This window comes from Mandrillus leucophaeus, unplaced genomic scaffold (assembly GCF_000951045.1).
Source record: "Mandrillus leucophaeus isolate KB7577 unplaced genomic scaffold, Mleu.le_1.0 Scaffold247, whole genome shotgun sequence".
Classification (NCBI taxonomy): domain Eukaryota; kingdom Metazoa; phylum Chordata; class Mammalia; order Primates; family Cercopithecidae; genus Mandrillus; species Mandrillus leucophaeus.
The window spans coordinates 725302-751752 of record NW_012102554.1 but is presented as its reverse complement, the minus strand read 5'-3'; the positions used below and the strand labels follow the sequence as shown (position 1 = coordinate 751752).

Sequence of the window (26451 nt, the reverse complement as noted above, 5' to 3'; positions counted from 1 at the left end):
ACAAAAAAAAAACAAAAAGACACTAATGTTCAGTATGGCATTATACCTAACAGCCAAATACCAGAAATGACCACTAAGAATATACACTATGTTGAGTGATAACAACAGAAAACTACATTTCAATACAAAATAGCTACCAGTACATGCAACATTAATGGATCTTGCGGATATAATGTTGAAGAAATGAAGGGGGACACACAAGAATACTTATTATAATACATATTGTAAAATTTTCTTTATGTAAAATTCAAGAAAGGCAAAACTACTCTAGATGATAGAAGTCAGGATACGATTACCCCCAGAAGGAAGGAGTACAATTTTTGTAGAAGGAACACAGGAAACCCAGGAAACCAAAACTACTCAAGGTGATACAAGTCAAGATATGATTACCCCTAGAAGGAGGGGGTACAATTTATGGGGAACACCGGAAACCCAGGAAACCTCGGTGATGGGAGTGTTCCGTATCTTGATCTAGATGGTATTTGCATGGAAGCAAACCTATGTTAGAAATTGTATGAACTGTATAGATACAATTTGTGTAATTTACTTTATATAAGTTATACCCAATAAAACAATATAAAAACAGATATTTGTTGAAGACTCATCTGTTTGCTAAGTTATACCCAAAGCCCCTGCCTCTGTGTTCCCAAGACCCTTTATACATATATTTGTTACAGAAATCTGCATTACACTAGAGATTGCTCAATCACCGCCAGTGAGATTCCGTCCCTCTCTGCATAGACTGTATGCAAGTAATAAATAAGCGTATGTTAGCTAAATTGACTTTCTCCTTTTAGATGTTACATTTCCATAATGAAGAGGGACCTGACTGAAGAGAGTCTATTAGGAAATATTATCTCTCTGATCTGAGTATGAATATTAATGGATCTTCTTTTTTTTCTTCTTCCATGAAAGTAACACAATGATTCTCTCAAAAGGATTTGGCTAAAATCCTACAGTAAAGTGGTTAGAAAACTACAAATAGCTGAGGGGAAGAAACAAAAGCAGGAATCAAAGCTAGAAATTGCAGCATCTTGGCTGACACGTCCCTGAATCCAGGTGCAAGTTGTGTGTGATAAATTTGGAATGAGGTACTTCCCCACCTACCCCTGTGAAGAGAATTAGAAACACAAACACACAACTTCCAATTTTCATAGGCAAAATGAGAACAATCCATTTAGAACGCTAAATCCAACCCAATGAGGGAAATTATACATTGTTCTTCCCCATACAAAATCTCTACCTGCTTTGCTGTTTTCCAATATGGTCTCCGTCCCTAAGGGAGAAGGTTTTTACATTCTCTCCTAATCACTTAACTGACACCACAAAGATAAAACTCCAAAACCTTTGCCAGCAAATAATCAGATTCCGAACTTAAGAGGGAGGGAAGAGGAGTAGGAAAATGTGGCAATTAAACAGTCATGGAGCTGTAATAGGAACCCGAAGTCTAAGAGCCTTGGTTCATTTTTTCATCATCTCTTGATTTGGCAGCTTCTTTTGTTGTTGTTTTTAAGAGACAATGTCTCATTCTGTCACACAGGCTGGAGTACAGTGGCACAATCATAGCTCACGGCAGCCTCCACCTCCAGGTCTCAAGTGACTTCTGCCTCAGCTTCCTGAGTAGCTGGGGCTACAGGCATGTGCCACCATGCCTGGCTAATTTTTTAATTTTTCTAGAGACAGGGTCTCACTACATTGCCCAGGTTGGTCTCCAACTCTTGGCCTCAAGAAACCCTCCCTCCACGGTCTCCCAAAGTGCTGGGGTTACAGGCGTGAGGGACCACACCTAGACAGGCATTAGCTTTCTATGTGGTCTCTCTTCCTCTAATCTTACCTCTCTCCAAAAGCTGCAAAAGGAATAAACTTTCACAAACACAATGGTATTCACGTCTGTTTAAAATCCAACAATGGCAACCCACCCCCTTCACAGCCTGAAATGGAAACTTCTTACATAACTTCCAAGGTCCTTGCTACCAGGCTGTTCCTCTGCCCATCCTGGCTCTGTGCTCCCACTACACTACATTCCCTCTTTAACACGGCAAACCCATGCCTCTTTATATTTGTCTGTGCTATTCACTTAACCTAGAACACCCCAGCTTCCCTTCTTCTCACAAATAATTCTATGATTTCTTGAGGCAGCATTAGTGTCATTGTCTCTAGAAGGGCTACCCTGACTTCCCCAGTTCAGGCTGGTCACCCCTAGTCTATGGCCCACAAGGACAATCTCAACATCAAGGCCAAAGGCCGCACTCGCTCTAAGAACAAACAGGTATACTTTACGAGTTAAGCACACGCCTAACCTACCACTCAGTAATTTTACCTCTAGGTATATTCTCAAGAGAAATGAGTGAAAGTGTTTACTCCCCTCCACAAAAAAGTACAATAACATTCATAGTAGCTTTATTCCTAATAGCCCCAAACCAGAAATGTACACCAAGAATACACACTGTGTTATACAGATACAAAGGAAAACTACATTTCGATACCAAAAAAGCTACCAGTATATGCAACATTAATGAATCTTCGGCCGAGCGCGGTGGCTCAAGCCTGTAATCCCGGCACTTTGGGAGGCCGAGACAGGCGGATCACGAGGTCAGGAGATCGAGACCATCCTGGCTAACACAGTGAAACCCCGTCTCTACTAAAAAATACAAAAAAATAGCCAGGCGAGGTGGCGGGCGCCTGTAGTCCCAGCTACTCGGGAGGCTGAGGCAGGAGAATGGCGCAAACCCGGGAGGCGGAGCTTGCTGTGAGCTGAGATCCGGCCACTGCGCTCCAGCCTGGGCGACAGCGCGAGACTCCCTCTCAAAAAAAAAAGAATCTTGATGATATAATAATGTTGAGGAAATGCAGCTAGACACACAAGAATACACATTATGAAATTTTCTTTATATAAAAGTCAAGAGAGGCAAAACGACTCTAGGTGATAGAAGTCAGGATATGATTACCTCCAGAAGTATGGGGTGTAATTGATGGGGAAGAAACCCAGGAAACCTGGGTGATGGGAGTGTTCTGCACCTTAATTGGGATGACAATTCCATGGATGCAAAGCTATGTTAAAAATTCAATGTACCGGCCGGGCGCGGTGGCTCAAGTCTGTAATCCCAGCACTTTGGGAGGCCAAGACGGGCGGATCACGAGGTCAGGAGATCGAGACCACCCTGGCAAACACGGTGAAACCTCGTCTCTACTAAAAATACAAAAAATTAGCCGGGCGTGGTGGCGGGCGCCTGTAGTCCCAGCTACTCAGGAGGCTGAAGCAGAAGAATGACGTGAACCCAGGAGGCGGAGCTTACAGTGAGCCAAGATGGCGCCACAGCACTCCAGGCTGGGCCACAGAGCGAGACTCTGTCTCAAAAAAAAAAAAAAAAAAAAAATTCAATGTACTGTACCGATACGATTTGGGTAATTTACTTTATATAAGTTACACTCCAATAAAATAATATTAAAAGGATATTTGTTGAAGACTCATCTGTTTGCTAAGTTATACCCTAAGCTCCTGTGTTCAAGACCCTTTATATTGCTTTATAACAGCCAGTGAGATTCCACCTCACTCTCTGTGCATAGCCTGTATGCAGGTATACAAAAAAACAAGAATCGTGTTGATAATTTGGACTTCAGAGTTTTAGCAAAGAAATACTGGACTGACTTTAAGAACTATGTAGAGCTCCTCAAGTCTATGTATACGCAAGGAGTATGGTGTAAAGATTCCCCAGTAGGAATTGTGTCTGTGTGTGTATGGCATTGCTCTATTTGAGGTCAGCGCAGCCGTCATGGGTTAGCTGAGTGCCGGGGGAATAACAAGTATAAAGATGGTAGGGTGATGCCTAAAATTATCCCCTATATGTACATTTCCCAAGTTAGACAGAAGCTCTAGACAAGTTTCCTATTACCTGCCTCCAGGTATCTTCCTCTTTCCTTCCCATGCAGAATTCCCCTGGGAGGGGAAAGGAAGCTGGACAAGCAGGAAATGAGTTCTACACAAGGTGGTGTAGGATTGAGGAACAAGTGTACAGCCGTACTCTCTTAAGAGCGGCTTACTTCCAGGGCACCAGGTGTGTCTGACATACAGTAGTTGTTTTATCAAACGTGAGAGGGCTCTCTCCCTAAAAAAAAACCTCTATGTCCCCACTCAAATTCAGCACAATCAATCAGACAGGCAGTTATTTAAAAACTAACTTGGCACTCACTGAGCTCTTTCCTGGCCCCTGCGCCACAGCTGGTCAGCGTCACCAGTCTCTAGTCCCATTCTCTTTCACACCTGAAGCTCCAGAGCCTGGGTCCACGCCTGTTCACACTTACCTTCCGCGTTTGCCGACAACAATGCTAGTCCTCTTATTCTTATTTTCCCCTTCTAAATCTCGCCATCTGTTTTTATCATCCTATTATAGTCTATGTTTTTTTAAATAAAATATCTTTAAACGTTTCTGGAAAAAAGGCTGTACGGTAAGGCCAAGCATGGTGGCTTATGCCTGTAATCCCAGCACTTTGGGATGCCAAGTTGAGTGGATTGCTTGAGCCCAGGAGTTCAAGACCAGCCTGAGCAACATGGTGAAACCCATACCCTACTAAAAACACAAAACTTATCCGGGTGTGGTGGCACACGCCTGTAGCTCCAGCTGCTTGGGAGGCTGAGGTGGGAGGATAGCTTGAGCTCAGGAGGCAGAGGTTGCAGTGAGCCAAGATCATACCACTGCACTCCAGCCTGGGTGACAGACAGAGACTCCGTCTCAATAAAAAAGGTTGGGTGCAAATGAACATTTAAAACATGGGGAGTACTCCTCACTACTCAGGAAATGTCCCACTTACTGCTATAAGCAAACATACAGACTGAAGAAACAGCAAGTTGTTTACCACATTCCATGCTAACTGCACTCCACAAAATACAAAATTTCCATTTACTTGGTTATTTCCTTGTGCACTCCCAGCTGCTCGAGACTTTAAGGTCTGGATTTTCTCAAAGACCAAGTTGACTTTCCTTTTAGTAGCATCGTCATTATCGGCACTTCTGAAAAAGGGACAGCAGAGAAAACAATGAGGGACACACCCATTGGTCTCAGAACAATGTACATGTCATGACACACACACACACAACAGGCACTTTAAGAAGATAAACTGCAGGAGCTGTGAATTCATTAAAGCCTCAGACAAAATCAGTGTGAGAGCAGGATGGATGGTGTCTTTTTTTCCCAAATAAATTACGTGTTACCACTCAATTTGGGACAGGGTTCCCAGGGACATAAGCACATCCTCAGTAAGCTTGGAGAAGACATCCAGTGAACATCTAGCAATCTGTTCTTTGATTCAAATGGCTCATGTCCATTCCAAAAGGAATTCTCCTTTTCTTTGAAGTGGGTTTGTGTGTATCTCTCTCACACACACAAACACACTGTACACTTAAATCTTACACTAAGAATGACCTACAATGATCTTAATTTGTTTAACCTATGTTTAAAAAAATAAAACCCCTAAGCCAAGATTGTCAACATGGCAGCCCTTTGTCTGGGCTTTCACAGCTAACACTGAGATACTAAGTTTTATTAACTTCTACCACACTCCCAGCAATCAGAAGAAAAAGATTTAAAATAAACTTCCTTCAACAGGCACCTCCCACTAAAGTCTGTCTTACCAATGTCTCAATAAATCATGTGCCAAAAAATACATACATAAAAGAATTTAATGAATTTTGGCCAGGTGCAGTGGCTCACGTCTGTAATCTCAGCACTTTGGGAGGCAGATGCGGGTGGATCACTCGAGGTTAGGCGTTAGAGATCAGCCTTGCCAACATGGCAAAACCCTGTCTCTACTAAAACTACAAAAATTAGCCAGACATGATGGCGCACACTTATAATTCTAGCTACTCGGGTGGCTGAGGCAGGAGAATCTCTTGAACCTGGAAGATGGAGATTGCAGTGAGCCAAGATCATGCCACTGCATTCCAGCCTGAATGACAGAGTGAGACTCTGTCTCAAAAAATAAAAAAAAATAATGAATTTTACAAGTCAAAATTTCTTCTACCTTAATCTTAACATGGTAAAGTCTTCCACAGGGAGATACTAATAACCAGTTCTTAGCTAGATGAATCTTTTGGGTTACTTTTTTTTTTTTTTTTCCTTTTCAAAAGATCCCCTATCTTATATTTTGAGCCTTACTATTGTTAGCTCTAAAACTGACAAATAATTGTAAGGCACAATACAAAAATATACAGTATTTTGATACCAATGAGGATTTGCCAAGTGGCTGGTTTTCAGTCATGTAGGCTGTAAAGCTTTGTTTTTTTGTTTTTTTTTTTTTCCTTCTTCTTAATCATATCTGATGAGAGAACTGAAACAGAAACTTCAAATCCCTTGCTCGAGTTCCAGCACAGTTGGTATCTAAGTAAGGGCTGAAACCCTGATTATTCCAACTCAACCACCAAGATAAGCATGGAAAGCACTGCTTTTAAATGACTCACACATGCTTTAAAAATAATGGAAGCAGGGGCTCTTGGCCAATGTTAACTCTGGGGAGGGGAGGTGTTTGTATTTGTAACTTCTAAAGGACTAACATTGCGTGGAAGAACTCAAGGTGACGGCAGACTCCATTCAAACCTGAAGAGTAGACACTCTTCCTATCTTTGAATTTGCTTTTGAAATAGTAAAGAGTCATTTTTAAAATGTATTCATTTTAATTTTTAAAGTGTGGTGTACTTTCCTACACACCCCTCCCAAAACCCCCACCCCATACCACACAAGACAAATGCCATCATGAAAACCCCAGCCATTGAGTTTTAACCCTCCAACGGCTGGCACAGGGCAAAAAAGGAAGGTAAACATTAAGCCCTCAGAAAAGGAAATTAAGAGTCCCACCAGAAACAACAATACTTTGCTCTTTCAGAGGGAAAATCACTAACCCTTCTTTGAGGTAATTGTAGAGAATCTGCTTAGCTGTCTCCTCATTGGTTTGCTGAGTGAGCTCTTGTTGGCCCTTTAAGAGATCCGGTGTGGCCTGGAACATAAAGCCTGTTGTTAGACCTTGAGGATGAAGTTACCAGAGGCTTCCAAACACAAAACAATTCCTCCAGTGAGCATCCTCCTTAGAGGCAGTTACAACATTTACCAGCTTCATAATCTTGGGGAAGTTACTTAACTTCTCCTCGCCTCAATGTTCTCACCTGTAAATTGAGGTTAATAGATACTACCTGCACAGGGTTGGTGCAATCCTGTAATATATAACAAATAGTGCTTAGCACTTAGCTACATTTTTTTTTACCATTTTATCAATATCATTATTTTTTATTGTTACTATCAAAACACTAAATGTACCACTTAGATTCTATCACTTGATAATTAACCTAAATGAAGATTAACCTAATTTTTCAGGCTAGAAATTAACCCAGTCACTCAATTTTATGAGGAAAATTAATATATCTACACAAACCTAGCCATTCAGCCTCTGTGTAGAAACAAATTCTGCATACTTTCAGATTTCATGCATACACAAACAGAACAACTGAGCCTCTCTATAGCGTCTGCCAAGTTACTTTACAGAGAGATCTCAATGGGAATCCAGCTGAACTTCAAAGAACCCAGAAAACTATACAATTGGCAGTAGGACATCGTGAGTAGGACACAATTGGATAACGAAACAGATCAGCTGTGTGATTCCTGATACAAGATTGAGGATGTGTAATTCCTATGGCCTCATGCACCATGAGTACATCATTAGATTATTTAGAAGGAAGAGGAAATAAAAAAAAAAAAAAAAAAAACAGGAATTGCACTAGTGTTACCTGAGTATTCGAGGCCGAAGGAAATGTCTTCACAGAAATTTTCTTGGGGCCAGAATCAGGCGAAGTTGCTGCTGCCCGGTTCTGTAACATCAGCGTGGCAGTGGCTGTTTTCACCTCCTCCTCCTTTTTACTCTGTGCACCAAGGGAGGGCGCACGGATCACTGTACCTTCTTGAGTACCTTTGGTTTCCAGAACTTTCCCATCTATATTCTGCTGGGGAGGCCTGGAGTGGGCACATGGAGCCCCGTGCGCTGCTCCCTGCAGCTTTGCAAAGGTACGGCCCACGCTCTGTTTCCCACGGCGCTCCTGAGACAGTGGCCGCTGCGGGCACACCTGGGAAGGCCGGAGGAGGTGTTCGTTTGACTTGCCCAAGTTCCTACTGAATTCAGTCAGGTACTCGGAGTTCCCCTGGAGGCCAAAAGGAAAGGCGCTATCCACGCTTCTGGATCTTTTCCTGTCATCTGGATTAATTCTGTTTCGCTTCCCAGTCCTTCCTCTTCTCTGAAGCCCAGGTTTTTGATCAAATTTTTCAATTAACTGATCCACACCAGGAATTGATCCCGTATCAATATCCCGTCCAGTTCCTGGCAGGAAGGGGATATACCTTCTGTTTTCATGACGATTGACGTTGTCGGCATGGATGGCACAATCCTGATCATCCAGTAAAAACCTGTACAAAGAGTTGGCAGACGTGGGAGTTGTCGATGACGAGGAGGACCTCCGGGACCGAGCTCCATCCAGGACGGGTCCCGCTGAATCCTGTCGCCGGAAGGGAAGAACATCTGGCCTGGTTTTCTTGGTTTCGGGGTGGGCATGTGGGCTGTGGACAGTCAGGGGTCTCCCGCTAGTGGAAGGGGCCTCCTCTCCCACCCTCTCCTTGGTGCAGCTCTGAACGTTGACACACACTGAGGTCTGCTTTTTGGGGTCCTCTATGACCACAGAGCTGCATAAACGAATAGCTGTCACACCAGATTTGGCCAGGTCTTCCAAGGAGGGACTGGTAGGCTGGGAATTGCTAGGTTTGGGAAAGCAAGTCCAAGGCTTCTTATTATTGATGCCTTCTTCTGTCAACGTTTTTAGCCAATTACTCTCAGGAGGCTGGTGATTTTGTAAGTTCAATTCGTTCTTTTCAGGGTCATAGGGCTGCAAAAGCTCTGGATGCCTCTGAAAGTTCAGCACGTGAGATGGCTTCATGGACCCATCTTTGCGATCTAGAACTCCATTCTTGCCTTCATGGAGAGGGGGCTGTTTCAGGTTTCTTACTGGGCTAGGCTGGGCGTATGGGTTTTCTGGAAGCTGCAGTTCTTCACTGTTCTCCTTTAGCACAGAACCATTGCTGGAATGTAGAGGCAGGTTGTTTATCACTGGAGGTGGAAAGGGTGGTCCATTTTCAGAAAACGATGTGCCTGCTAGGCACCGTTCTGTGTTATTCAGGACAATGTAAGGGTGACCATCAATTCCCTGGACCCGAATACTGACACCGTAAGAGCCTGCCTTGGAGTTCTGGGAACTCCTCGATTTTTGGGTATCATCACTTGCGAGTCTCAGATGGACCCCATATTCCTGCTGCACATGTTGATATTCACCGAAATACAGCTCCATGGTTCACTGTTCCAGCTACCAGGGAGAGATGGGGTAAAAAGAGGACATTAGGTTAGAATTACATCTGTTTAAACGAAGATTGAAATAATTAGGAAGGGGAAACTTCAAAGTTCAAAGGAAACAAGACATTTTAAACAGCAAAGACACCTCAGAACCAAGTGCTGAAGGGCAGCCCTCCGGTGACCAAGCAGGACTTTCTGGATGCCCTTCAGCCCACGTGGCCACTGAGTTTGACAACACTGGGCTTGAACTCTGGCCTGAGGGCAGACAACCGGTGTAATGACCTGACACCTTTGGCATAACTTCGTTATTCTGATTTTGTTATTCTGTTTTGGGCTGTTCTGGTTGCCTTTTCTTTTCTTTTCTTTTTTTCTTTTTTTTTTAAGTTTAGTTGGTTTCCTGAAGCTCTATGCTGTTTATTTTTAACCAATAGGATGTTCCAGTTACCAGCATTTGAGAGTTAGGTACTTTTCCATGAAAATAATTAAAAGCTAAGGAATTCTGATGCTCACCATTTTTCTTTGTTACTCTGTGGTTCATTTTCCTCTCAAACTACTTTCAGCCTTTTTTTATGCACAATCTTGCTTCAAAATCTTTAACACTACTATTTGAATATAATGTTTCCAACATTTTTACCATGAGGAATCAGTTGTTTGTGAGACTGACAGTGAAATGAAATGATTATAAATCATTTTCAATCTTTTCTTCTTACCAAAAAAGTTCAATAGCACATTGATCTGGAAAATGTTATTTAAAAAATGAAGAACACTCAGGGCTCTGTATTTTGTGATGGGTCCTGATGCCAAGAATAGTCGCCATCGCCTTTCTGGTGTGTGGCCAACCTTGTCAGATGACTACAGACAGCTCACCAAGCAGGATGGCCACCCTGCCTCACACTCCGAGGTTCCCCACCAGAAATTCACTTGTAACACTGCAAAACCGCAACGGCAAAGGGACTCCAGGAAGAGCAGTAGCAACTGGTCACAAACAGCAGCTGTCTCTTTTTTTTCCCTCCACTTTTGAGAGACTTTTTGAGTTTTCTTTCTATTCTAGAGTCAATCTACTAGCACATTTTCCAAGAAAATCATCTATTCCATCCAATTTTCAAATTTATTTGCAGAATTTGGGTAGGAGAAATCATTTCATTTCTTTATTATCTAATGTTGTATTTTCTTCTTCTATTTCTTGATTACACTGGTAGAATATATCTGTGTATGTATTTTTAAGATTGTTTCCCTAAAGAACTAGCTCCTGGATTTATCAAGCTTTTCTTTAATTTTCAACTTGACTGAGTTCTAGTTTGATTTTTATTATTTCCTTCCACTTTCCTTTGTTTTATTTTGTTGTTCCATTTCTAAGTCCTTGACTTGCTTGACTTGTTTATTTTCATTCTTCAATCACATAAATGGTGATTTGTAACTAAGTCACTTAAAAATTATGTCAGCTCCTACTAATAGACTCCCACATAGCAGCTTAAGACAGGAATTTTTCCCCAGAGATAGGAAGTCCAGGGCTGAAAGAGACCGGGGATAAGGAGCACTCCTTCTATCTTTCCACTCATCTTCTTCAACATATATTAGACCCCTTATGATTACAAGATAGTTGATCCAGCATCACATAGGCCAAAGGCTTAGGCCAAGTGACTCAACTTTCTTTTTAAATAGCTTTCCTGGAATCCCCACCTACCAGTAATCCTTTATATCTTATTAGTGAGAACTTAATCATATGACCACCCCCAGCTGCAAGGGAGATTGGAAAATAAGGTGCTTTAGCTGGTCATCAACATGCAACAAAATCAATGTTCAGTTAGTAAAAAGAGAGAGGAGAATGGACTTTATAAAGGCAGCAAACAGTTTCTACCTCAGTAATGTTTCTATTGCTATTTTCTAGGTAGTTTCTGTTTGGGATTTTGATTTCTGCTTTGACCCAAGAATTGATTTTGAGAAAGTTTTTGCATATGTAGTATTTTGTTTCTGTGCTGTTTTTGTTTGGAGGGTCTTTATTTGTAAATGTTGCTAATTTCTACCTGTATTGTGGTCAGAAAATGAAGTCTCTACCATTTCTTCCTTTTTAAATATATTGAGCTTCCCTTTGTGAGCAAATATATGGATAACGTTTGTCAATGCTTCATGGGTGCTAGGTGTAGTCTCCATTTTAAGGGATAACATTCAAAATCTATCCATCTGTACAACCTTAATAATTACGTTGTTTGTCTCTAGCACATCTTTACTTGTTTTGCCTCTCTATTCTGTCTTGGGGCTTCCTGAATATATTCAGTTTCCTACAACTAGCATAGTGTTGTCAGTTTTGCTTGGTGATAATTCTTTTAAATCTAAAACATTTTAGATGCCATCATTTACCATTTTAAAGATAGGAACAACTCAGAGAGGTACATTCATCTGTAATATTTATCTTATCTCACCAATTTCACATATTTCATTGTCAACTTTCATTTTCAGTTATACTAGTATTTTTAAATAATTTATTTTTTAATCAAAGTAAAACAATATAAGTGAAAAACCTACATTCTTCAGCTTCCCTTCCCTGATCCTGAACACATCACCCAGGAAAAAAAAAAGAAAAAAAAAAACAGAAAAAACTGCAAATTTTAGCTATTTCTTCTAATACTTACCTCCCTTTTGCTAAATAATATTCCTGCCTGTGATTCCTTAACTTATTGGTTCTACGTAGGATGGATGCTACACCATACATACAAGTCTCTCACTTGGCTAACCTACCAATAAAAAAATCAAGAGTCAACTATTTACATTACTATGACAATATAAATACTCACTAAAAAGTTATATACTATGGTCTTACCGAACTTTTCTTATAAAATTTTTACTTTTCTAGAGTTAATGATTGAATACTGTTTTACTTGTCTTTTCCATATACCTATCCTTAAATCTTTCCCTCAACTACATTACATCTGTTAGATGCTTACCAGTATTAATTTCCGGATGATCAAAATATCAGGTAATTTGGTCATTTGGTGACTTTTTTTTTACAGTCTTCCCTCCTCCTGCCCTATATTAGGGTCTCAGTGCTCTCTTTCTTTTGTGCTATATTATTTTCCGGGTTTCGTGTCTTCCTCTTTGTTAGTTTCCCCAATTGGTCTGATACAATACACTTCCAGTAGTTTTCTAAGAAAAAGTTCAATGGAGAAAAATATTTGACTCCTTGTATTTTGAAAAATGTCTATTCTATGCTTACTTTTCATTGGTGGTCTAGCTGGACATAGAAGCCAGGTTAGAAATAATTTCCATGCTATTTTTTAAAGCTTTGCAAACTTCATTATCTTTTAGGTTCCAAGGATGTTTTGAAGAATTCTGAAGCTATCATTGTACCCTTTCCTTTGTGTGTGACCTGTTTCTGTTCCTCTTAAAGCTTTTAGGACCTTTTCTTTATCACTGGTGTTCTGAAATTTCATAATGGCATACCCAGGTGGGGGTTTTATAAAATTGGGCAAAGTGGACACTTTCATAAAACATAAGCACATAATATATATATGCTTCCAATTTGGAAATTCATGTCTTTAGTTCTCTAAAATATTTTTGCAATCTTTCTGTGATAATGTTCAGATTACTATTTTATTTTGTTCTTGGTTTCTGCATCTATTATAATAGCAATGTTGAATTTTTTTAATCAGATTTTAATTTTTCATATTTCTTTTCTCTCCTGTTTTTTAACTCCATCTTTTTTGTTCTACTTTTGAGAGATACATCTTCAACAGGTTTTAAATTCCGGTATTTAATTTGTAATACTCAATAGCTCTTTCTTGTTCTCTAATTGTTCCTCTTTCATACATGTTATTATTATTTTGGATATGAAACAGCTTCTCTCTGCAAGGATAACTTTTTTCAAAAAACATGTTTTCTCTGCTTTCTGCAACGGCACCATCTTCTGCAAGGTTGCTCTTTTCCTGTTTTGGCCCCTACCTTTCATATTGAAGACTTTGGTGATACACCTGATACACCGCGACTGCCGGATCCTATTTAAGAACGAAGGACCAAAGCAGATTGGTGGCTCTGCACATGTGGAGAGGACTTATTAGTTGATGAGTGTCAATTTTAACGTGAAAGAAAAAAGTATTCCACTGAAGAACCCACACATTTCAGTTATCTGGGGGCATTTTTTTCTGGACTTGTTCAATTTCTCAAGGAAAGAGTCTTCCACTTCATTGCTGGGGCTGCGCACGCCTGGTTGCTGTCATTATGGACAGAGCAGAAGAGTGACCAAGCTCCCAGCTGTCATCAGTCTCTCTTTTAGTCACCTCCACCAACACCCCAACACCATTCCAGTTCCATTTCTCCAGAGAACAGACCTCCAGGCTGCTACTGGGGTCGGGAAGGGAGGCAGGGACAGGGTGCAGGGTCTAATTATGCTGGTTTTAGTAACTCCCTATATTTGGCCTGTCTCTCTGGCCTACTATGGTAACAATGCCTTCCCACTTCTAAGCCTCTCTGCGGTTCTGCAGACAAAGCACCTCATTTCAGCATTTCAGTGGGCACTTCAGGTGGAGGGGTCTATCCCTCAGCCAGCCCGGGGACTACCCCTGAATCGTTGCAGAAGTTGCCACCAAAGCCTCCACTGCCATTTTTTGCCTCTTGCAGGTTTAAACATTTTTTTCTCCCCTTACTATCATTTGAGTGGAATTTTGAAAAGGATAAGAACTTCTAAACTTATCTGGTTTGACAAGGCTACTAATATCATAAAACAACTCAATATTAAGGACAAGTACAGCAAGCCTGCCTTAGACTAATGAAGTGATGCATGAGGGCTGACACCAAAATAACCAGGTATGTCTTAACCCCTTTTTTCTAAGCAGCACTGGCATATTTTATTCTGCATCTCTAGAAGTCTTCATATTTGTTAGTTTCTAACAATCTTTTTAAACAGAAGAAATTTTGTGTGTGTGGTATTTACTAAAGGGGGTTATGTTACTTACCAATAAGTGTCATAAGAAAAAGTCAGTTCTTAAGCTCACACTGACTTTTCAATGAAATATTTCCTCTTTTATTAGCAAAATTCTTGTGTAGGATTTATGGTCCTTTAGCTACTCCTACTACAGTCAACACTAATTACATTTCAATCTTTGAATAAAGCCACCTTGGCTTATTACAATCTTAGCTCCCTAACGGTAAATTAATCCACATATTTAAATTTCATGAAACATCCACAATTTACATTTCCTTGACAACAAACCTCAATCCAATATTTTCATGGAACAACATTTCTCAGCTGGGCACTGGTGTCTTAAGCAAATGTGGATTTCCTTCCCAATCAAAGTGTAAACACTGAATTAATTAATGAATTTAGGGACAGCTGTTCTCCACTTGCAGGCACTGGGCCACATTTACAATCCTAATGCACACCACAGACACGCTTGCGCCGTCGGGGACTAAGCCTAACCAAAGGCTTACATAATTTGGCAGTAAATGCTGATCAACTGCCAGGATGCAACATTGTGGCACTTGGCAAATAAAAGTGGTGTTTTGGAGTGGAAATAATACTTTATGAAAAGACTGCTAAATGATGATAATTGCTTTAGTTAGCGAGATCAATGAGTGTGTTTGTAAGAACAAAGAGCTTAGCTCCTGGAAGAACTATGAACATATGCCAGATAGAAACATTTCCTCTCTCTGGGCCATCACATGTTATCAGCTGAGCATGGAGATTAGTCACGTAATGCTGGTCCACACATCCCCACCCCACCACTCTAATTCACAGCAGCACCTCCAGGACCTGCATGCATATTCACCAGTCATTCCAGGGGCCCTGTGGCTACTGAGGAAATGCAGCCAGGCAATCTGAAATCTTCACCTTTATGCTGTGGCCGGCCCTTGCCTCCAAGGACAAGAGTCCCCATCAGCCAAGCCAGGCTGGCCCAAGCAATCGGCATAGTATCTAGCATGGGGCAGAGACACTAGGTATGTTTGCTTCAAACAAGTAATTCTATTTTACCACACAAATCACTTAAAAGAGCATCTAACACAGTGGGTAGGGAGCTGATGAGTCTCAGTGTAGTCTTGAGCTTAATTCTAGGAAATAAGAATTGATCCACCAACCAAAAAGTAATTTCCCCTGAGTGGGATCCCGTGACTGCCTCATTTAGAGAGAAGATACTGCCAGTCTGATGATAAACACGAGTTAAAACCTCTAAACCCGGGGTGTCCAATCTTTTGGCTTCCCTGGGCCACATTGGAAGAAGAACAATTGTCTTGGGCCACACAAAAAATGCACTAACACTAATGACAGCTGATGAGGTTTAAAAATAAAATAAAATCACAAAAAAAATCTCAAAATGTTTTAAGAATGTTTATGAATTTCCTTTGGGTGCATTCAAAGCCATCCTGGGCCACAGGCAGCCCACGGGCCGGGGCTTGGACAAGCTTGCTAAACAGTGGATAACACATTTACTCCTAAAGGATTTGTCTGTGGAACTAGTGGGAAGACAGAATTTTGTATGGGGATATTCATATTAGAACCTCAACTAGATGAAATTGAAAGATCAGGGTATAGAAAGCCAAGATTGGCTAAACACATATGAGTTCCAATGTATTCCCTAACATGACAGAAAGAGGCAGTCTTACCTAAATTGAGCTTTTACGTTTTCTCTCTACGTGTTTTGTAGTGCAAATGTAGGAAACTGACCAAACTCTTCAGATTTCAAAGGAAGTATCCTTGTATACAGTCAAACCTTCAGAACTCCCTGGGAAAACAATTTCAAAAATAAACTTGAGGTTTGGAAATGAAAGCAGAGTTGCTGTCTGTTTTACACAGTTCAGGATGCTTTGAATCTTTTTAAATGAACCTGACAACTACAACTTTTCTATTTGGGGGAAAAAATAAACTTTTAATATTGAGTGCTACAACTACCCCCTAAACCCACCTTGTACAAAAATGAAGACGGCAAAAAAGAAAAGCCTGTAAAAAGGCTCCTTTTACTAGGGTTGGAGACCTAGGAGAATCAAACAGGAGTTTGAAAATCTGGAGTTGGCCGGGCGCACTGGCTCACGCCTGTAATGCCAGCACTTTGGGAGGCCGAGACCTTTGGGAGACCAGCCTGGCCAACATAGCAAAATCCCATCTCTACTAAAAATATAAAAAACTAGCCGGCCATGGTGGTGGGCACCTATAGTCCCAGCTACTTGGGAGGCTGAGGCAGGAAGAATCACTTGAACCCTGGGGGTGAAGCTTGCAGTGAGCCAAGATCATACCATTGCACCCCAGCCTGGGCAACAGAGTGAGACTCTATCTCAAAAAAAAAAAAAAATCTGGAGTCACTGGGACTCAACTCATCTGATCCACGCAGCCTGGCCCTGGGAGCATGGGCACCAAGTGGCTGTCCCCCAAGAAGCCCCCACTTCCCCCTGAAAGGCTACCCCCCTCGTTTCCCTATGGATGGGTCCTACTTCTCTTGCCCACTTCTCTTAACTGATTAGCACATATATCACCACTTAATTTATGGTGTTCATATGTTACCAACTTTTACTATTTTTTAATTTTTATTACTTTAATAAATCCAGCGGTTCGTATTTTATATTCTTCATGGTTACTGAAAAAAATACAGAATTCATGTCCCCAAAAAAGTGTTAGATAAGTCATTCATCCTTTACACCTCTTGAGCCTTAAAATGATTTCTGAAAGTTTCTCCCACCAGTGCAGAGCTAAGCTACGGAAGTTTATGGTTCTGAAGACAAGTAATGGCACCTGACTCCAAGATGCAGAAGCAGGAAATATTTCTGACATGTGGCTTAAGTCCAGTATTGGCTCTGGACAAGTTCTTTAATTTCTCTGTTTTCCTGTCTCTAAAGTCAGACTGTCGGTGATGACTTCATAAAGTAATTAGGAAAATCACATATTGTATGCTAAATGAAATGACGGGGGTCAGCCGGGCAGTGGCTTATGCTGGTCACCCCAGCACTTTGGGAGGCTGAAGCAGGTGGATCACTTGAGCCCAGGAGTTTGAGACCAGCCTGGACAACACAGGGAGACCCCATCTCTACGAAAAATATAAAAATTAGCTGAGTGTGGTGGTACACGCCCGTAGTCCCAGCTACTCCAGAGGCTGAGATACGAAGATCAGCTGAGCCCAGGAGGTCAAGGCTGCGGGGAGCCATGATCACGCCACTGCACTCCAGCCTGGGTGACAGACTGAGAGACCCTGTCTCAGAAAATAATAATAACAGGAATCTGAGACAGAATTCAGTGTAGCATTTATGGACACAAGAAAGCTGGCTTTGTTCATAAAATGTTTTTAAACACTTATGAGGAAAAGACTGAAAACCCCACTAATTCACCAACCAGCATTAACCACCAATATCCTGAAATAATTTATTAACTAATTAAGAAGCCAGAGGGCTGAGAATCTAAAGTACAATGCTATGTCCATAGTGGAGATTTAATAAATAAATGTTGGGTGAATAAATGAACATCTTCATACTGCCATATACATAGAAAACCTCTCAGAGATAATAGATCCACGCCGTTTGTGCTGTAGTTTCCTCTACGAAGCCTAAGTCCAAATTATATCAATAAAGGGTTATTATCGTTTTCTCTCTAAGCGCAAATCTGGCTTCAGAATCCTCCTCAACGCTGCACCCTGCAGTCACTACCAATTGGTTGGTGCCATCCAAATGCACTTGCCATCCCTGACATATGATACCTACTAAATCTACACTGAAACCAAAATGTCCAAGAAATAAATTACCCCCCGCCCCCCCCCGCCGAGTCAAATGGAGTCTTCTTAGATTTCTCAGTGTTGTCACTGGTAATTGTGTAGTCAACTCAACACTGAAAAGCTACTCAAACTCAGGGCCTACCTTATGCTCAGGTTCGCACGGTTGGCATTAATACCATTAGACCAGGCTACCAAGAGGAAGGGAATATTTTTGCAAGTACCCAACAAAAGAGGCTTCTGTTCTTACACTGTGCAGCCACAACTGTTTGTTGTTGTTGTTGTTGTTGTTGTTGCTCACCTACTGGAGGCAGCTTCTGCCTCTTCCTTGGCATTCCACCACAGACCAGCACCACACAGCTCAGCACAGCCACTCCAGCCGTGGCTTCTCTGGTAGATTAGTTTTGTCCCAGCAACCACATTTTAAGCTTTTTCTACTGATTCTGAGTCAGACACACACATCATCCTTCCACAAGGCCAGCCGCGGTGCTTTCTTTGTAGCCTCTTGTCTGATGAGATCCTCACAGCACCTGTTTTCTTCCCTGTAGAGATGTGAAACTCTGGCAGGTAATTTCCTCTGAGGCCTTACACCTGGGCCAGGGGCAGCACCAAGATTTAGACCCAGACTTTGTCTCTAAGACCCGCGCTCTTTCTTGAGCAGAGACCACATTTTTACTTTTCTGCCTCCCACAGTTTGTATTCAGTTATGCTGACATGGTCACTGGAGGACTGTGGACCATAGCGTGTCACTACGTCCCGCGGCACCGGTGTGCCAGCAAGACAAGCTCTTATCTGTCAGAGCTCAGTGGAAGTGTCACTCCTCGGCCAGACCTTCCTCCTTGCCACATTTCTGACATCCAGAACAGTGTTTCACATATAAATGAATGAATGAATGATCTAATAAATCATGCTCAATGCACACAGCTCTCTGAACTTTGTTTTAAAATGTGAACACTGTAAAAGAAAAAAAAAAGTCAAGGTTTTCCATAACACATACCCATCCTTCAGGCATCTCCAGCCCGAATATTTAGAACTGTCTAAAACATGAGAACCAGATCCCCAGCCTCACGGGGGCTTTCCTTCCCACCTCCAGCCTCCACATCACAAGGTAGGTATGTTCCAAAAGTAGAAATTAGGCCCTGGGGTTATCAAGCATCTCTTAAGGGAGGCATGGGGCGTGTGGAATTCCAGCAATGCTAGCTCTAACAAGCCTGGTTCCCGGAACATCCTCACAGACGTGTGCAAAGTGAATTCCAAAGCTCAGTGTTCTCCCTTGGAATATGTTGTACTTTCAGCAAACTATCTCTCTCTTCTCCGTCACTCAAAACAACAGATCCAATCAGGGAAAATGAGCCATCTTTGTCCTCATCAGTGAAAGGAGTGAGGGAATGTGCATCATGAGCAAATTTAGCGAAATGATTGCAAATCCAGAGCCACCGGGGAAGCGTCCATGCCATGCAGCCTTCCCAGCTCCCTGAGGGTCATCAATTCACAAACCAACCCAGTTTCATAAATGCATGAGCCAGTTGTTGCACGGGTCCCAAAGAGACTATGCTATAAATAACAGGCACCTGTATTTGTCCACAGAAACCTACTCCATATTGTATAGTGTGGCTATTAAAAACATGGAAGATAACACTGCGTAGGCACCCAAAATATTTAAAAATAAAATCAAAATAAACCACCTAAAATATTTTTAGAAACCTAGCAGCTTGCTACTTGTATAAATTCAGGTTCTCTGCTGTTGTTCAAGACAGCTATTACCTGCAAAGGTGATGACACCAGGGACCTCGTGCCCCAGTAAGATCGTCCTCTCCAGAATTCTCTCAGATGGGCAGCAGGGGAAGGGGGACTACCCAAACCCAGAAGTCACCCCAAACACACTGTGCCTTGCTCTCACCAGCCCCTCAGGTACCTGAAGAATGGCCATTCGTTTAGACATTGTGAGCAGCGCTGTGGCCCTTAGCTCCCTCTCTCCTTCCTAAAGCACCCTCACCCCATTCCAGCCTTCATCTTCTGCCCCAGGCTCCCTGGCATCACAGATCTATGTAGATGGGTCTGTTAGCCTCAAATTATATGTGGAAATGAACTGGGTAGAAACAAACACATACACTCAAAGGAAATGTGTGAAGGAGAAGGGCCATTCATGTCTCCTTTCAAAGCATGAATGTGTCTCCTGGCCAACAGCTGTGTCTCATCCCTGTAATCCCAACACTTTGGGAGGCCGAGGCAGGCGGATCACTTTAACCCAGGAGTTCCAGATCAGCCTGGGCAACATGGCAAAACCTTGACTCTACAAAAAACACAAAAAAAATAGCCAAGCATGGAGACACGTGCCTGCAGTCCCAGCTATTCAGGAGGCTGAGGTGGGAGGATCACTTGAGCCTCAAAGGTTGAGGATGCAGTGAGCCATGATTGCCCTATTATACTTCAGCCTGGGCAACAGAGAGAGAACCTGTCTTAAAAAAAAAAAAAAAAGGAAAAAAAAAAGAATGTGGCCTGGTGTGGTGGCCCACGCCTGTAATCCCAGCATTTTGGAATGCCTAGGCAGGCAGATCACTTGAGGTCAGGAGTTGGAGACCAGCCTGTTCAACATGGTGAAACCCTGTCTCTACTAAAAATACAAAAATTAGCCAGCCATGATGGTGTGCACCTGTAATCCTAGCTACTCAGGAGGTTGAGGCAGGAGAATCCCTTGAACCTGGGAGGCAGAGGTTGCAGTGAGCCGAGATTGCACCACTGCACTCCAGTTTGAGCAACAGAGCGAGACCCTCTCCCAAAAAAAAAAAAAAAAAAAAAGGATGTGTCTTCTTCTTCTTGGCCCCATTTCTTAAGTGCAGAATACCTTCCTCTCTCATCTGTAGGAGCCAGAGGAAAGGAGGAGGGCCTGGGGCACAAGTTAGAATTGGGGGGGTCCCTGCCTACATACCTTCCTAAGCCAGGCCCTAGAATTGGTGAGTAAAAGCATCTACTCCATTATTTTTATATTTAAATATTTTATGATATATAGATGTCTCCAGCAAGGAAGTTTCACAATTTACATTTTTCAATAACCAGAAATTAGATCGGTAATCCAAAATTGAAGTTTTAATTATATAAACAAAAAAAGTATATTTTAGCCTTTTAGGGTTTGTCAGTACAACTTTTGTATTCATATGAATGTGGAATTTTTTTATTTTTTTATTTTTTTGAGACAGACTCTTGCTCTGTCACCCAGGCTGGAGTGCAGCGGCACAGCCTCAGCTCATTGCAATCTCCATCTCCCAGGTTCAAGCACTTCTCCCACCTCAGCCTCCCAAGCAGCTGGGACTACAGGCACATGCCACCAGGCCTGGCTAATTTTTGTATTTTTAGTAGAGACGGTTTCACCATGTTGGCCAGACTGATCTCGAACTCCTGACCTCAAATGATCTGCCCGCCTCGGCCTCCCAAGGTGCTGAGATTACAAGGCATGAGCCACTGCACCTGGCCTGAATGTAGATGCTTTAAAATGTCCCTCTTTTGAAAGCATGCTAAAACTTAATAGCCCACTCAGGGTCTTTTTATTTTTTATATTTTTATTTTTGAGACAGGGTACTGCTCCATCACCCAGGTGGGAATGCAGTGGTGAGATCATAGCTCACTGCAACCTCAAACTCCTGGGCTCAAGGGATCCTCCTGCCTCAGCCTCCCAAGTAGCTGGAACTATAGGCACGAGCCACCACGCCCAGCCTATTATTCTTATTTTGTTAAAAATAGCTTTTTACAAGCAGTTTTGGAATTTAAAACTTTTTCCTTTCCCCGTCCTCAGCCACACCTTCAGTCTTGCTTAGTTCCTATTTTAGTCTTTCACAAGCTTGTATAATGTACAGATGCCTTTAAAGAAAAAACAATTCTCAATGATTCTTAGTGTTTACTTAATGTTTCTCATCAAATGTACAAATATAAAACTATTATAGTTCTCATACTACCATCAATACCAAAACATCTGCACATTAAATACAAATGCAATTACAAAGTCAATATAATTCGAATTCACAACATTAATATGCAGGGTGATAATTTTGCTGAAACTGCATCACCTTATATGGTGTGAACAGGGACTTCAATAGAGAAAGTCATGATTTCATTGCACAGATGTTACCTACCTTGTACAATGAGATGTCTCAATTTTCTACCACCTTTTTTTAATTCGAACAACTATGAAACCTTCATTTCCCTAGTCTGCCATAAAACTGTTGGGTCTTCATGGGGTGTAAAGGCATCGTTTATGTGTTCTGTCCATCTTGGTTCTTTCCACTAGTTCATGATACTTACAATAATGTAACCTGATACCCAAACCATTAAAAACACAGACACTGGAATGGCGTGGTAGTATCAGTGGTCATCAGCTCATCTGGGACATGCTGATACTAATGCTTTATGTAATTACTAACAAGTTCTTACCAAGAGCTTATTACTATGCTAGGCATCCTTCTACAGCAGTTAAATGGGGAGACAAGGTCCTTTTTCCCACAGAACCCACACTCTGATAGGCAGAGTGAGGATGAATAAGAAACTCACATAGCATGGTAAGAAAATGAACCGGGGTGGGTGACAGCGAGGCGATGGTGGTGGAGTGAAGGTCCATTCTAGACAGACAGTTAAGGAAGCCGTCGCCGGGAAGGGAACATTTGCTCTGAAAGAGAAGATGAGATCTAAGCCGTGTGAGTGCCAAGGTAGAGAGAAAAGCAAGTTTAGAGCTCAAGAGGGAGAAACGTGCTAGGCAAATCGGAGAATCAGTGGGAAGGCAGACTTGGCCAGAGCCCGGTGGGAGATGTGGAGGGCATGGCAGCTAAGGGCAGAGGAGTGCGCAGGAGCCAAATCCACAGGGTGTTGTGGGCCTGCATACAACTCTGGGTTCTGACCCAAGTGGGGCAAGAAGTCACCAATAAGATTCGAGGTGTTATTTAAAGCCGGGGACTGGAGGAGCTCAGCTAGGAAGTCAGGTAGATGGGGAAAAGACGATGGAGCTCCAGCGCCGAGCTGCAGTGGCTCTGCGGCCCCACAGCAACAGCATCGCCTGGGAGCACGTGAGAGACGCAGAATCGTGGACTCCACCGCAGACCCACTGAATCATCACCTGCTTTTCCCACATTCAGAATGAGGATCTACGCTCTAGCACGCCAACAGTAAGAAGACGGGGAAAAGAGGAGAAGCAGACACAGACAACTGAGAAGGAGCGACCTGGGGATGGGAGGAAATCTGGACAGCCTGGCATCCCAGAAACCCAGAGAAGCTGGGGCTGCAAGAAGGAAGGAGGGGTCAAGCAAGCCAAAGGCTACCATTAAGCAGGCAAAGACTGGAGCATCACTGCACAAGGCGGGATGCAGATGGAAGGTGACCTTAGCAAGAACTTTGATGCCAGAGTGGAAGGCATGGAAGCTTGACCAGAATGGGCTAACAAAAGAATGGAGGAAAAACAACTCTTTCCAAGGATGTTAATCATGCAGAAATTAACATTAAAAAAAAGGCTGTCTTAGAAAACAGATGCCCACCCCACACTCTTCCCCTTTACCCCAGTATGAAATCTGCTATATTTGCTTCCTCTCTCCAGGGATGTGTTTACAGTCATGGGGGTTGGGGGTGCAAATGAAAAGATATAACCTGGTATTTATGCTCAAATATTTCTGAGCAGGACCATTACCTAATTTTACGGACTATTACTTCTTTCCTTCCTCTGGCTGTTGCCTGTTGTCCTGAGTTGCAGCTGAGCCCCTGAGGGTGTGACAAGATCAGCGGAAGAGGTATGGTCTGTGTTTAACAAAAACCAGTTGCAGAAGCATGTGGAAATACTTCCTTATCCTGGGAATGCCAATAAAAACATTGATAAGAGAATCCAAACCAGATAAAAAGAGTCACTTCTTTTCCCTCTCCTCTATAGCCATTCATGCCTACCTTCTACCCCCAGACTACTCCAGGTGGAGGGAACGTACATAGAATCACATTCTCAAGGCAAAAAGGCTTTTGGGGACCACATCTAACACACCCCTGCCTTCCCTTAAATGAGTCACTTTCAAACTTCCTAGTTTCAAATTTGTAGGCCCAAACCTCTGCTCTGGGATCTATTTCCATGTCCATCACCACTGGGTCCCTAACACTGGGAGTTAGGATTTTAACCTCCAATATGAATTTTGTGAGGACACATTCAGCCCATAGCAAATGGATGGCAATAAAAGCAAGGGGATGGGAAAATAGTACAATAGCATCCTCCAGCAGCATGAAGCCACCATACATTCAGTACATAGAAAATGAATTGTTCACAAGTTTTTTCTAACTTAGTTCCCTAATGGCTGAGTCTTTATCTTCCTGCTTTTCTTATACCAGTAATGCAACAATAGCAACTCCAGTTTATTTTCTTCCACCTAAAGCCAATACTGACACTAGGTCCCTCACCTTCGCCTTACTATCTCACAACATACAACCTGGGAGCAATTTTTAGTTTGCAATAATAATAATAATAATGTAATTAACTCTTGAACACTCTTACTATGTACCAAGTACTCATCTAAGTACTTTTACATTAAACATTAACCTACTCTGCACTATGCTGTCCAAAGCCATCCTCCAGACATTAACTCAGTGTTGAACATTAACAAATGCACTTCCATTTGGGTGGTTAACTGATGACCACAGAGCAAACTGCAAAAAGAGAATAGTATTTAAATGTCTTCGTTTTCTCCTAGGGGCTCAGTTTATGAAGGTTCTTGTATTAAAAACCAAAGTGCAATTTATTTTCCTGGGTAGATCTCTCCCATGGGAGCCTTCTTTGAGTCATACCATTGGAAGTCATGGGGTGAAGCCCTGGACACATCTACCCTGTTCTCTGACTTCCTGAGGGTGGCAGGAAGCAGACATTCCTACCAGAACAGTGCCAGATTGTGAAATGCAACAGGCAATAAAAGAAAAAAAATCACTGCAAGGAAGGGAGAAAAAAACTGAAGAGGAAAAAGGAAGAAACATAAAAGGGAGACAATGAAAAATTACCCTCTGGCAGGGTTTAAGGGTTCTTTTGTTTTTGTTTTTTAATCACTCATCTATAGATGATAGGGCCCCACATGGACTTCATTTGTTCACCTAGGCTGGTTACAGCTCCAGTGACTTCTCTGCTTGTAAAATGTGAGCAGACAGGTGTAGGCAGAAGACATGATGAATCAATTTAAAGAAGCCAAGAATATTTAATAATGAAAGGGGAGACATTAAAACCCCACAATCAGCATCCCAGAGAAAAACCTGCCTCCAGAAAGCCTTTCACTTAGGCCTCGGAACAATCACTCACATCCATATCCATGATCTCAGGCAGGACCCTGCTGCCGTCCTCGTCTACGCAGGAGCACACGATGCCTGACAGCTCCACATACTGAAGAGCAGGGACAGGCCCAGATCCGAGGCCACGCAAGTCACCACTCTGTACTTCCTTCTCAGGGTGCTTCCTGCTGTAAAAGTGGGCTCTCCTGCTCTAAAGCAGGCTCAGAATATTTAGGGAAAGGGGCCATTTTTTCCTTCAGGTAGGTGATTATATTCTTTCCACTGAGAAACATTCTCCCGATCCTAATGCTTGTTTTAGCCAAAAGTATCTTGCCAGACCCTTAACCGGGAGCTCTTACATCTCAATGCACCACCAAGAACATTACCTGGACGGATGTCCTAAGCCCAGGTGTGTTGGAGGAAAGAGGGGTCCTTTTGGTGTTTAAGGGTAGAAAGGGAATTAGGAAATTTGGTTTAAGAGCCTCTTGACAGCACAAGGATGCCTATACTCTTTCTATATATAATGGTGTATTAGTCAGCTTGGGCTGCTATGACAAAATATCACAGAGCGAGTGGCTTAAACAACAGAAATATATTTCTCACAGTTCTTGAGGTAAGAAGTCCAAGACCAAGGTACCAGCCAATTCAGTTCCTGGTGAGGGCTCTCTTCTTGGCTTGCAGACAGCTGTCTTCTTGCTATGTTCTCACATGGCCTTTCCTTGGTGAGAGCACACAGATTCTCTCTCTCACTCTTTCTCTTCTTATAAAGCCAATAATCTCATTATAAGGGCCTCATCTTCATGACCTAATCTAACCCGAATTACCTCCCAAAGATCCCATCTTCAACTACCAAAACACTGAGAGTTAGGATTTTAACCTCCAATATGAATTTTGTGAGGACACATTCAGCCCATAGCAAATGGATGGGAACAAAAGCAAGGGGATGGGAAAATAGTACAATAGCATCATCCAGCAACATGGAGCCACCACACATTCAGTACATAGAAAATGAATTGTTTACAAGCTTTTTCTAACTTAGTTCCCTAATGGCTGAGTTTTTATCTTCCTGCTCATTTATCTCTTTTCAAGAGCTGTCAGACTAAAAAGAATGTAACTGCATTAAAAATTATAT

General features: G+C 42.2%; 1 protein-coding gene across 2 annotated transcripts in view; it reads right to left on the bottom strand.

The window, feature by feature from the left end:
- Window positions 1-26037, bottom strand: part of CGNL1 (cingulin-like 1) — a 127030-nt gene extending 100993 nt beyond the window's left edge. For both annotated transcript variants that reach the window (XM_011983168.1, XM_011983167.1), the window contains exons 1-4: window positions 25923-26037; window positions 7772-9388; window positions 6893-6987; window positions 4903-5008 (exon numbers count right to left, since the gene is read on the bottom strand). In XM_011983168.1, the coding sequence (XP_011838558.1) occupies window positions 4903-5008; window positions 6893-6987; window positions 7772-9373 (1803 nt within the window). In that variant the 5' untranslated portion in view covers window positions 9374-9388; window positions 25923-26037. The remainder of the gene's footprint in view (window positions 1-4902; window positions 5009-6892; window positions 6988-7771; window positions 9389-25922) is intronic.
- Between the last annotated feature and the right edge of the window lie 414 nt (window positions 26038-26451).